General features: G+C 43.0%; 1 protein-coding gene across 3 annotated transcripts in view; it reads right to left on the reverse strand.

Moving 5' to 3' along the window:
* The window catches only part of ASCC3 (activating signal cointegrator 1 complex subunit 3), a 221,351-nt gene that overhangs the window by 99,597 nt on the left and 107,862 nt on the right, over positions 1–13,892 (reverse strand). For all 3 annotated transcript variants that reach the window (XM_078774076.1, XM_068110739.2, XM_068110738.2), the window contains 2 exons: positions 7,756–7,901; positions 6,204–6,324 (listed from right to left, as the gene is read on the reverse strand). In XM_078774076.1, the coding sequence (XP_078630202.1) occupies positions 6,204–6,324; positions 7,756–7,901 (267 nt within the window). The remainder of the gene's footprint in view (positions 1–6,203; positions 6,325–7,755; positions 7,902–13,892) is intronic.

Consider the following 13,892-nt stretch of genomic DNA (forward strand, 5'->3'; position numbering starts at 1 on the left):
TGAAGGAAACACGTATCGGGAGTACATACGACATCGGGAGTACTAACTGCACGCGTCTTCAGTATCAAGCTTAAATCTCTCATGGCGGATCTGAAGAGCAGAATGCTTGGAGAAGTGGTGGGCTACTTCAGCATGAAGGAGGATCAGAAACGTGGACTCCCACACTGACACATCCTGCTGATACTTGCTCCCGCATGACGTTATTTTCCCGGGTGCCGCACAAATGGCTGCACCGATCGAGATTTAATGGATGTTTATATAAATCGTTCAAAAGAAGAAAAAAAAGCCTTCAATTTCGGATATTTAGCCTTTTCATTGGGGCCTCCCAATTGAAGCCCCGTGCCTACCTTTCAGGAATTAACTCTAACACGACAAAAAACCCAACACACTAGAATGGCACTCGGTAGAGCGCATACCTCCATGATACATCCGTGAACAGTTTACAACTGGTATACCACTGATAGGCCGGATCTGGATATGGAACTGAACCAAAATCTAAACAGCTTCTTATTGTCACCGAACCAACTCATCCACCTAATTGTCATAATCCGTCCACAATTCTTTGAGATATCATGCTCTATATAATTTTTGGCCCTATCACTCAATGTTGAAAAATCACTTTATCAATAACAAGACCAAAAGTCTAACAGCAGCGTAGCCGGGCTTGTAAAATATTATAAACCACAAACGCACATGATTAGCTTTTTAAACAGTCGTTAATGCTGTTTATAACATTAAACAAAGAAATTTGGAGGAATTCCAACATCCATGAGGTAGGGTTTACTTACAGAATGGAGCGAAGATCTACTGTAATTTATATACCCCACAAGGGTTGGAGGTGTGCTCATTTACCAAGCAGCTAGCTAGGGCTTGCCAAGCCAGCCGTTCATTAAGGGTTTTGAATGGAGTGCTTGCTCAAATGCTTTAACCACTTGGCGATCTCTCCACAAGAGACTTGGTAAATGAACACACACCCAATGTTATTGAGACCCCACCATAGAGAGACTGTAATCTATATACCTCAAAGAGGAATGACCTTTCCTGCTGCTCTCAAAGTGAGCGGGTGTTTACGCCGTAATGACATCATATATGTATTGACATAGCATGACGGCCAGACACAAAACTTCTGCTATTTTAATATATATAAGATATATATTTAACCTCCAGTACGTTGCAGTCACTACAAAGGGATTAGTGTTACGATTATATTTACTATAATAACGTTACGTTATTATTACAAAAATTTTATTATTTTTTAAAAACCGAGGTGAATTCCTTACTTCCACAGTTACACCGCTTCAATCCATCAACTTTCCATTCACGACATTGGGATTAAAGTGTTATGTTTATATTTACTATAATATTATTATTACTACGAAAACGATATTACTGAAACGATACCACTGTATTAAGAAACCTGGGTTTAATTTGTCCGAAGTGGACAGTGAGTCATAATGCCTAAGGCCTATACACACCGTATTGTTGGAAGAGACATAACGCTGATGCATTCGATATTTGATGGTCATTATAACAATTGGTTTGTTTGTGTTTCAAAGGCAGAGCATGGCGATTGTGACAGGTTCAACAATATGTTTGGTATGAACTGCATATAAATCAAAATGGCGGTGCGTAGAGAGTCAGCCGCAGCACCGCCGTAATGACATCAGACGTAATCACATCACCCTGTCATGTGACCAGATTCTCAGCTCTGATTGGTATACGTTTGAGGGGTCATACATATATACATACACACATACATACAGACAGACAAACACTGTCCAAGATAGCTCTGCCCGATGGGCTACGCCGTAAAACATTTTTTATCGTATCCGGATCCGGATTTGGATCTTCACCAAAATCTAATCAATTTGTCCTTGTCACACATACAACCTGTCCACAAAGTTCATCCAAATCCGTCCATAACTATTTGAGATATCCTGCTCACAAAACCTTTTCTCTCATCTCCTCTTCCTATCCAGGCTGGAGTTCCTCAAGGCAGTGTTCTGGGCCCTGTGCTTTTACTCATCTTCATCAATGATCCCTCTAATTCTCTGGAAAATCCTCTATCTTTTTGCTGATGACTTCACCCTCTGCTGCTCCATCTCTCATCCCTCAGATCGACAGCCAGCAGCCTCTTCACACTCTGTAGACCTGGATAATCTCACAAACTGGTCAAACAAGTGGAACATGTCTTTCAATCCTGACAAATCTCACACTCTCACTAAGTCTCTCCGAAAAGACCGACTGGAAAACCCTCCCATCTACTTTCTCAACAATCCTCTTGAAAAAGTTCCGTCACTCAAGCTTCTGGGTCTCACTATCTGCCATGACCTTTCCTGGAAAAAACTCATTTCCAAGCTGGCCTCCAAAGCCAGTCACCGACTGGGCATCCTCCATCATGTGAAGTCTTGGCACTACGGAGCTCCGCATAGAAGGCTTTCATCCACAGCTTGATGGAGAACTGCTCTCGCTTCTGAGCTGGTGCTCCTGCCTCACACCTAGCTTGGCTTCACGCTGAAGAAACCAAAGCTTTCAGAATCATTGGAATCCCCCACGATGAAGCAGATTCTGAGGGCTGAGGGCCTTTCACTCTCCCACAGCATTCCCCCCACCCCCCAAAACCTTGATCTTTTCTACCCATGTTAATACACACCAAATCCACCTTTTTCAAATTTCGTTTTCTTTCATGAAAGTCCGTGCAGTGTCAATCTTGTTTATCCCATGTAACCCCCCCAGCCCTCTCCCTTCCACAGATCTCCCAATGTCTCTGTCCCCTACTGTTGTTGTGCTTCCCTCTCTCTCCCCCTCGTAATCTCTGGTGCCTTTATTATACGTTCCATGTGTTAGCTCTTATACGAGCCTTGACCAAGTATAAAAAAATAAAAAAATTACTAAATAAACAACAAACAAACAAACAAACAGAGACGGGGTGGGGGGTGAAAACAATTTCACACCCAGCTTTGGTGGCAGAGGTAACTAGAACGGCACTCGGTAGAGTACATATCTCCACCAGGCTGTACAGTTTGTTTTGTATCCCAATGATAGGCCGCATCTGGATTCGGACCTGAACCAAAATCTAATCGACTTGTTCTTGTCGCCTAACCAAATCATCCAGCTTGTTTAGTCAAAAGTCATCCATAACATTTTAAAATATGTTATATATCGCTTTTCGCCCAATCCCTGAATGGTGAAGAATCACTTATAAATTAAATAATTATCGCATCAGAATCCATGTTCAGATCTTCACCAAATTTGAATCGATTCGTCCTTGTCACATACCCAATCGATTCACCAAGTTTTGTCTAAATCCGTCCATAACTTTTTGAGATATCGTGGTATGTATCGGTTTTTAGCTCTATCTCCCAATGGTGAAGAATCACATCAAAAATAAATAATTCTCGTATCCAAATCCAAATTCAGATCTTCATCAAAATCGAATCGATTAGTGCTTGTCACACACACACAACATCTCCAACAAGTTTCGTCCAAATCTGTCCATAACTTTTTGAGATATCCTGCTATGTATCGTTTTTGGCCCTATCTCCCAATGGTGAAGAATCACATCAAAAATAAATAATTCTCGTATCCAAATCCATATTCAGATCTTCATCAAAATCGAATCGATGAGTGCTTGTCACACACACACACAACATCTCCAACAAGTTTCGTCCAAATCTGTCCATAAGTTTTTGAGATATCCTGCTATGTATCGTTTTTGGCCCTATCTCCCAATGGTGAAGAATCGCTTTAAAAATTATACCAGCCAGATCCAAATCCGGATCTTCACCAAAATCTAATAATTTCGTCCTTGTCATATGCATTACCTCTGCCAAATTCCGTCCGAATCCATCCACAACTTTTTGAGATATCCTGCGAACATGTCCAGCTCTGTGATTGAGCTCTGAAGACGGCAAGGAGGAGGGGCGTGATGCCGGCAGGACAAGGTGGGGCTTGGCTCCTTGCACAGCTCGTTGGAATGCAGGTGGATTCGTTGAGCGCACGAAGTGCTCCTCAGTGTCTCTTTTAGCCCATACCTTTTATAACCTTCGGCCCCAACCTCAAACCGTGATGCACTTCGCCCCTACTCGTTCACTTGATTTTGGTGCGAGCCCCGGCCGGGGGGTGGGCCTACTCCTGTACCAAGCTGAGTCACTGGTCATTTTGGTACTCGGGCCTATTGACCTATCGACAGCCAAACAAAGCTAAGAACATGAAATAAAGGTCAAATGGGATGTAATCCAATTCAGCTGTATGTGGAGACATTGAAGAAACTGAAAAACATGCATAGATAGAGCCTGGCCCCAAAGAGGCATGTCTGAGGTGCAGCTTCAGCACAACACCAGACAGACATCAGCTTACACACCATCAGCTTGAATGTAAAGTAATCCAACTTATCAACTCTCGAAATCTGACCTCATAACAACCCGCTTGAATTACGCCACAAAGTTGGCTCTCTTTCTCTTTTCTACAGATATTACTTCGGTTTCTGCTCCCAAGAACTTGCTGATTGTGTACCTCCACCATTAGCGAGACCACGGATTACTCGACAAGCCACTACATCTCATGATTATTGTGGCCATTGGCAACTCAAGGGAGGGCCTGTATGATGTTTTTCTTCCCCAACACTGCCAAACTCTGGAACTCTTCTTTACCTTACCATGTCTTTCCAAACACTTACGATCTTCCCCTTTTCAAAGAGCAGATTTTTTACTTCCTTAAAAACTCTTAGATTATTCTCTCTTTCTTCACTTTTCTATCAACGCAGCACTTTTTTTTAAGTGCTATATAGTCTATATAGTCTGTGAGGACTATATAGTCTGTGACTGGAGCCTTCGACATATAAATAAATAAATAAACACCGACGCAATTCAGGATGCATTGTGGGAACACCACTTTTAAGGTGATGAAGACGTGAGTAGTCTGCAATCAGCTAGGCAAATGTGACATCTGGAGTTGGGCATACATATTTCCGTTCAACAGTGGCAAGCACCCATAAACCGTGATGGGAATTAAGTGCAAAAATAAACAGGTATTTAAAGCAAAGATGTACATGTAAATCTTGTGTGCAAGCTTTACATTTTCTGAGGCACCACATTAAGAGGCTTTCAACGAGAAATACAATAAGAGGATTTACTCTCATACCGAGCCCCATAGTTTCACGAATGCGTGCACAAATTGAGTTTTGCATAGTTTTTATTTCTTTTTCTTTCAATCAGCGATGCAAATCGAACATTTGTACCCTCACCTAGAAGTAAATATTCCTTGTTGTGACACACCTGGAAATACACCCGTACTTATCCAGATCAACGACATCTTGCGTCTTCCTTATCAAAAAGGCGAATAACTTTGGTGCGTGTTTGGCCTGAACTCTTCAGGAACCTTTTCACTCGAATTTCCACCACACATGCTTTTGCTTTCTTGCAGCGAATTGCCAGCTTTCCTTTGACGTTTCCTCTGTCCTTTCCATCCTCCTTCATCCTCACGTGCGAGTGCTTTTGGAAGGTTCCTTTTTAGCATTTCCCTTATTTACCATGCTCTAAGTGGTATGGGAAACTGTGCGTGCATGCGACTCATCAAATGTCCCATGTTTTGCCTTCATTCCTTTTTAGGTCTGTTTAATTCCCAATTATTTTGACGTGATTTATGCGGGGGAGAGGGTGGGTGGTAAGCAACTTCACCCAAACGCTGAAGGTAGAACAATCAGCCCACATTTCAATAAGGAAGTGAATACAAAATTCACTTGTTTTGTTAAAGTACGGTACATGCATCATGTTGCTTCGTGCAGAATAATACCTTCATAATAAATGCTTCCGGAATGAGTTATATTGTTGCTGAGGAAAGCAACCGACGAGCATGTGCATAAGCAAAATGATAGCTTGCGGCGAAAGCGTTGCAATACAAGTGCTCACATGGGAATACCACACAAGCTATCCCAAAAGCAAAATACATTTTCTACATTGTCCAGAAAACGGGAGATATTTCAGCCAGCAGTCAGATTTGTGATCATGCTAATTAGTGAAGACTTCAAGTTAAACTCGTCAAAAAAGTGCAACGGTGGGAGCATGCAAATGGGTAACGAGTTTAATTAGTGAGGAACTAAAACTCTTTCGTGAAAAGGTTGGACACTCATGAACAGATTATTTTTGCAAATATTTTGCCAAGTTAAATACACGTGTCTGCATCTGTGTACACTGTACACCCACCTTGGAACGCTGGTTTGTTCATTGTGGCCATGCGAGGACAATAATGTTGACCCGGGAAACCATTGATGTGGACCTCCAGAGGAACAGGCCGAACGGATGGCCGGAAGTTAAAGAGGCCCATCTTGAGGAGTGGGAGGGAGGGGGTGAGGAGGAGCAGTGTTATTATTTTAAAATGCATATTGGACCCACATTAATTTGTCCAGCGGTCACATCATTTATGAGGGGTGGCTGTGCCGTTGATGCAGTGCTCCTGCACTTTGGGTTGGAATTTGGGCCAGGATGCTGGTTACCAGCAATTTGCTGGTGACAAATTACCTATTCTATGTCAGAAGACACAGGATATTCGATTTCTGCCAATAATTATTGCATTAATTATTATATATTATATAATGTATATTAATAATTATTTCTGCCAATAATTGGCCAATGTATATTAATAATTATTTCTGCCAATAATGCCAATAATAAACCAATTATAATTGGTGATAACAGACAGGTTCACATTTTAACGTCCATCCGAGGCATGACGCACTCATCGATGCAACATTCTACCAGTGAAGCAGCAGTCAAACAATTTGTCATCGGCTCGGGAATAATACCAGACGAGACACCTCAAAGGCATGTGTGTAAGCTCTGCAACATCACATCCGAGGGGATATTGAGGTGCACATCTTCCTTCCCTCGCCAGAAAATTAACACCTTTTCATTCTTAAATTTGAAGCAGCTGCGAGGACGTCGAGGCACATCAAATATTTTGATGGACAATGGGAATAATGCGAGAAAAACGCAGAATGTATTTTTAAAAATAAAATAAAGATTTGGGTGAAAATTGATAATAATCTGCTCTTTGTTCCAAGGAACCTCATTATGCAGCATGAATATGTAATAGCTCAGTAACACATCCAGCCAACATAAATAACAGAAAAATCACAGCAGCCAAACACGAGTAAAAAGGTTGTGCATTTGTAGGCCCTCTCTCTGCACTTTACAGACTCAACTACAGATCTTTGCAGCTAACTATGTATTATGTACACAAATATGGTACAATTATTGCTCCCTCTTTCCTCTCCCTTCCCCAACCTCCCCTCTGGTATGATCTAATAAAAAGGCCCTTCCCTAATGTCCTACGAATTCTTTTTTCTTTCTTTCTCTTTTTCTCTGTCTCTTTTTCTCTGTCTCTTTTTTTTCTTTTTTCTCTCTCTCTTCTCTTCTCTCTTTCTTTCTTTCTTTCTTTCTTTCTTTCTCTCTTTCTTTCTCTCTCTCTCTCTCTCTCTCTCTCTCTCTCTCTCTCTCTCTCTCTCTCTCTCTCTCTCTCTCTCTCTCTCTCTCTCTCTCTCATTTTAAACCCACAACTACCCCACCCACTTCATAGCATTGCAAGTAGCAACATATCCCCCATTTTAACAATCAATAAATGCATCAACTATTTGTTCCACAGACTTAAGTAAATGTATCATCAGAAGGGCTGCATCTTTTTTTTTTTTTTATAGGCCACGCTGAGATGAATGCTGGTCTACAAAGGCCACAATGACTAGGAACAGTTAATAGGTACCTGCTGGATACCAAGCCAGTCGGCAAGATCACGAGCATTGGCGAGCGCAGTGGAAAGACCTACGACTCGCATGGGTCTCTCCGTGTGGGATGAGATGAAGTTTGTTCGAGACACGATCACCTCCAGCACTGGACCTCGATCTTCACCTGTGGTCGTTGAGGCAGGAAGGGTACCAAGGGAATCAGCATACAAGAATAATACTCTGTTTTATTTTAGCATGAAAATATATGGACTGCCTTTTGTCAAAGATGAAACGATTGTGCAGCCAATGAAAACAACGGTGTCATCACAGCCACAACTAGAACGGCATTCGGTAGAGCACATACCTCCACCAGGCTGAACAGTTTGCGTTTTGTATCCCACTGAAAGGCCGGATCTACAACTGGACCTTAACCAAAATCGAATTGGCTTGTTCTTGTCACATACCCAACTCATCCATCATGTTTTGTCATAATCCATTCATAAGTTTGAGTTATCATGCTATATATAGTTTTTGGGCATATCGCTCAATGGTGAAGAATCACTTTTAAAATTCCAGTATCTGTATCCGATCCGGATGTGCACCAAAATCTAATCAATTCGTCCTTGTCACACACCAAACCTGTCCACCGTCAAGTATTTTTTTTAAAATTTTTTTTTGTATACAAGATCGAGGCTCGTGAAAGAGCTAACATTAATCACACAAAAAGACAAACCGACACACAAAACAAAAAACAAGGGGAGCGGCAGACAAGATGGGGAGAGAGGGGGAAGGACACAAACACAACATTTGAGAGCAGGGACATCGGGAGGACTTGGGGGGAGGTGGGAGAGGGATAAAACATATGAACACTGCAAGGACTCTGGGGTGAATTACCGGGGGTAGAAAAGATCAAGGTTTTCGATGGGGGAAGATAAGAGATGGTGGTGAACAGCTGTTTTAAAGACCTGGAAGGAGGGGTGGGATTGAAGGGAGTGGGGGAGTTTGTTCCAGAGGCGGGAGAAAAGGGGAATGAAAGAGTGAAGGTGAGCAGAGAGCCTAGACTTTGGCAGTTTAACCATAAGAGGGTTGCAGGCAGATCTTGTGCGACCTGAAGGAATATTGGGGGGACAGAGCCAGTCAGTCAAGTTTCATCTGAATCCGTCCATAACTTTTGCTAACAGACAAACAAACAGATAGACAGAGAAAAAGGTGTGTCAACATAACCTCCGTCCACCTTCGGTGGTAGAGCTAGTTACAGAAACCATCACATGTCTACATATATGGTGGCCAACAAAATTACAAGTTTGCTTTTCTTTGCAGGTTGGTGAGCAGTCGGTGACTTTTTAGCACCACTTTTAGATCATAATGTGTAATAAGAGAATCTTCCAAGAAAACAAGAATGACCGCACTGGTCACAAAATGTTACAAAATCCAGTAATAGGTCATTGGGAAATGTGCATTTAGAGCACTCTTAAAAGATGAGCAGCGGGATTGGGAAACACACATTTAACCCATAAAGCGTGACGGGCCATGACCATGGCTGAGACGTGTATGCAAATTAGTTCAAACTGAATTCAACCCAAAGGACCAATCATGACCTTTCTTACATTGTAGAATACTCAGGTAACTTATGAAATGTTGATTCTAATTGGTGGTGACAAGCCGATGACAAAAAAGCATTTCTGGCCTACTAACCAGTAAATCCAGCACTTTATGGGTTAATGCACTATTAAAAGATTAACTCATCCCATCGTGCATCCTGACTGGCTTGATTAAATCTTACATGTCATAGACGACATATGATTCGATTTTTTGGGGGTCCCTCATCGTGAATAATACTCGACCTAAACAAAGCTAATGGAAATTTGACGCAACAAACCCAGTCAAGTGTATAAATAGCAGAGGCCCACAGGCCTAATGTGTTTGGCCCACCACAAAACCAAGAGGGTGGCCATATCATTTTGTCTTGGTGGTATGGTGGGTGGAGTCAAGCAACAGATGTGGGTGTGGTCCGGCAGCTGTCTGACCAATGGGTGCACATTAAAAAAATTGATCCACAACAAGAATCCCAACAGCAATAGCAACGTGAAGCTCTTGTTAACCTGCGACATGTCACAGGTAAAAACCCTGTTCTGTTGATTGTCGAGGTCCCTTAAAAGGAACTTTAGTACAGGAAGAGGGCAATAGGCCAATCGAGCCTGTGCAATGGTTGACAACCGATGGTCGTTTGGCTGTGCTCTTTCCCCTAAATGCTGAGTGTCAAGCAAGGAAGCAGCACGTACCATAGAAATGGAGTCTCAGAAAGGATGCTCAGCCATTACACCACCGAGCCTGGTTGTTCATACGTGATGACGATATTTTTTAATACATGTTAAGACTTCTTAATTACTTATATCTGTGAATAAGTCAAAATGTATTGGGACATCCAATATTAAGGTGTGTAAATTACGATCTGTAACGTGATGTTTGAATCCCCAGGTACAGTCGTGGCCAAAAATATTGGCACCCTTTCACTTTTTTCAAATAATGCACCATTTCTTCCAGAAAATTGTTGAAAAAATAAATAAATAAATTGGTATCCACATTTGTATTTCTTTGGTTTGTAGTGGAACAAAACAAAAAAAGCTGAAAAAAATTACTAAATCTTAGCTTATTCCACACAGAAATCCTAAAATGGCCTGGACAATATTATTGGCACCTTTTAGAAGTTGTTAGAAATAATTAGATTTCAAGCAGGTGATTCTCCTTCACTTTGGAATTGAACTCACCTGTGGTGAGTTGCAGGTGCCTGCAATATAAAAATCACTCGTTCAACCAGTTTGAATAGAGAAAAGGAGTCATTCTGCTGTTTTGTGTCAATGAACTCCCTCATTGACACTCCCTCCCGTAACCTCCATGAACTCCCTCAAAACCATCCATACTCCTCCCCACGTGTCCATTTAGGTCTCCTCCTACCACAACAACTTCCTCATCTTTCACGTTTTCCATCAGCTTCTCTATCGCACACCAGAACTTGTCCTTCTCTTCATCGCTCCGACCAACCTGCGGAGCATATCCCGAGATGACGTTCACCAAGAGCTTTCCAATCATCATTTTCACCATCATCAACCTATCACTCACTCTCGTCACACTCACCACACTGTCTACAAACTCCTCAGAAAACAGGACACCAACACCATTCACGCCCTCCGGGCACCCTTGCCACACAAACTTGTATTTCTGTCCCTGCCTACCCTTCACCATTCTCACACCACTTCCCTTCCATCTCGTCTCTTGCACACAACATATGTCCACTCTTCTTCTGATCAATACTTCCACCACTTCTCCTGATCTCCCTGTCATTGTCCCTACATTCCATGTCCCAAACCTCAGAAACCGATCTCCACTTCGGTTGCAGCCTTATGCTGAAATCGTTTAAATTCATTTTTTCCCTCATCAATCTGCACTCAATACCCCATAATGACAAAGAGAAAACAGGATTTTAGAAAGTTTTGCAAATTTATTAAAAAGAAAAAAACTGAAATATCACATTTACATAAGTATTCAGACCCTTTGCTATGACACTTTAAATTTAGCTCAGGTGCCTCCCATTTCTCTTGATCATCTTTGAGATGTTTCTACACCTTGATTGGAGTCCACCTGTGGTAAATTCAATTGATTGGACGTGATTTGGAAAGGCACACACCTGTCTATATAAGGTCTCACAGCTGACAATGCATATCAGAGCAAAAACCAAGCCATGAGGTCGAAGGAACTGCCTGCAGAGCTCAGAGACAGTATTGGGTCGAGGCACAGATTTGGGGAAGCCTTTAAAAAAAATTCTGCTGCATTGAAGGTTCCCAAGAGCACAGTGGCCTCCATAATTCTTAAATGGAAGAAGTTGGGAACAACCAGGACCCTTCCTAGAGCTGGCTGCCCGGCCAAACTGAGCAATCGGGGGAGAAGGGCCTTGGTAAGAGAGGTGACCAAGAACCCGATGGTCACTCTGGCTGAGCTCCAGAGATCCTGTGTGGAGATGGGAGAAACTTCCAGAAGGACAACCATCACTGCAACACCCCACTGATCTGGGCTTTATGGCAGAGTGGCCAGACGGAAGCCTTTCCTCAGTGAAAGACACATGAAAGCCCACAGAATCTTGTTTCTCACAGTCTGAGAGTCCTTTCGGTGCTTTTTTGCAAACTCCAAGCAGGCTTTCATGTAACCCCCTTGGCCCTTGCCCGCATTTCTTCTTCCACCATCTTTAGCCAAGTCTTTCTTGGTCTTCGCCGTCCTCGACTTCCTTCTACATTCATTTCCATCACTCTTCTCAACCAGTCACTTTCATCCTTCCTCAACACATGACAGAACCATCTCAACCTGTTCCTCTTCACAGCATCAATCACAGGCTCTATTCCCATCATCTTTCGCAATTCATCATTTGTCTTCCTCTCTCTCAACGATACTCCACACATCCATCGAACCATTCGCATTTCCACCCTTTCCAACCTTCGTTGCTGCTCTACGTTCATTACCCATGTCTCGCTCCCAAAAATCATAACACTTCTCACACATGCAACATACACCTTTCCCTTCAGCTTCAACGACACTCCCCTCCTCATCAGTACGCCACTCAGTTCCCGAAACCTCTTCCATGCACATCTCACTCTAGCAACCGTTGCCGAGTCTGATCCACCTTCTCCATTCAGCATGTCTCCGAGGTAGCAAAATGTTTTCACACCTTCCAGCTTCACGCCTTCTCCAAGATCCAACTCAACATTTCCTCCATCTGCAGCTCCCTCTGTGCACACCTTACATTTGAATGTAGCTGCCACACTGGTTAATGACCCTCTCAGACCACTACATTTTTTATGAACCCACTTAGCGCACATTGTACATTGAATGGAGTTCACTCCGCCACCCTTCCTGCACACAGCACACGGCCACTTCACAGTTCTTTCCACCTCACCACATGCTTTACCACTTGCCATCACCTTCGTCTTTCCTATATTCACCTTCAGACCTTTTGTCCCCATACATTCCTTCCACTTGTTCATCTTTTCCTTCAGTCGATCCATACTTTCCGCAATCAACACCAGATCATCTGCATACAACATCTCCCACGGTAAACCCTTCTTTGCAGTCTGAGCCAGCACCTCCTTCAGAGCTACAAATCGTGGTGGACTTAGTACCGACCCCTGATGCACTCCCACCTTCACCTCAAACTCACCACTGTTCCCGTCCTTCGTCCTTACAGCTGTGCGCGCTCTTTTGTACATTGCCATCACAACTCTGATCAACCATTCCTCCACTTCTAACTTCCTCAATGCCCATGTCAATACTTCGCGTGGAACCCTATCGAATGCTTTCTCCAGATCAACAAACCCAAGAAACAACCTCTTCCTCTTCTCCATGTACTTCTCCTGCAACTGCCTCACAATAAAGAGTGCGTCTGTCGTTCCTCTTCCTGGCTTAAATCCAAACTGCATTTCGTCGATCTTCACCTTCTTCCTTACCCTCCTCTCCAACACCCTTTCCAATACCTTCATTCCATGCTCCAATAACTTTATCGCTCGGTACGAGCCACACTACAGAGGGTCACCTTTCCCCTTGTATAGAGGGACGAGGGTACTCAGTTCCCAATCCACTGGAATGCGACCTTCTTTCACCACCAGATTACAGATCTCTGCCATTCTCTTCACACCCCAACTTCCTGCTGCCTTCAACATATCTCCCACAACTCCCGTCGGCCCTCCCGCTTTTCTACTCTTCATTGCTTTTATCGCTTCCTCAACTTCCTTCTCAGTTATCTTCTCTGCCGGTCCTAAAACTGGGTTACTCTCTATGTTGCCATCCCATTCATTCTCTGTATTCAACAGCATTTCCATATATCTTTTCCATCTTCCTTTAATTCCATCTGGGTCCACAACGATTTGTCCCACTTCATCCTTCAAGCAACTCACCCCCATCACATCACACCTCTCTTTCGCTATCTGCTTTGCAATCCTGAATACCGCTCTGTGACCCTCTTCCGAATCCAAGCGTTCTCCGAACATTTTCCTACATGTCTCCTGCGCCTTTGCTACCTCTTTCTTTGCAGCCTTCTTGGCTGCCTTATAACTTTCATGCTCTGCTTTTTCTGCTCCCATACCCTTCGGCTTCTGAAACTCCTTGAACTTCTTCCTCTTCTCGCCAATCC

This window comes from Myxine glutinosa, chromosome 3, assembly GCF_964187855.1.
Source record: "Myxine glutinosa chromosome 3, kmMyxGlut1.1, whole genome shotgun sequence".
Lineage (NCBI taxonomy): Eukaryota > Metazoa > Chordata > Myxini > Myxiniformes > Myxinidae > Myxine > Myxine glutinosa.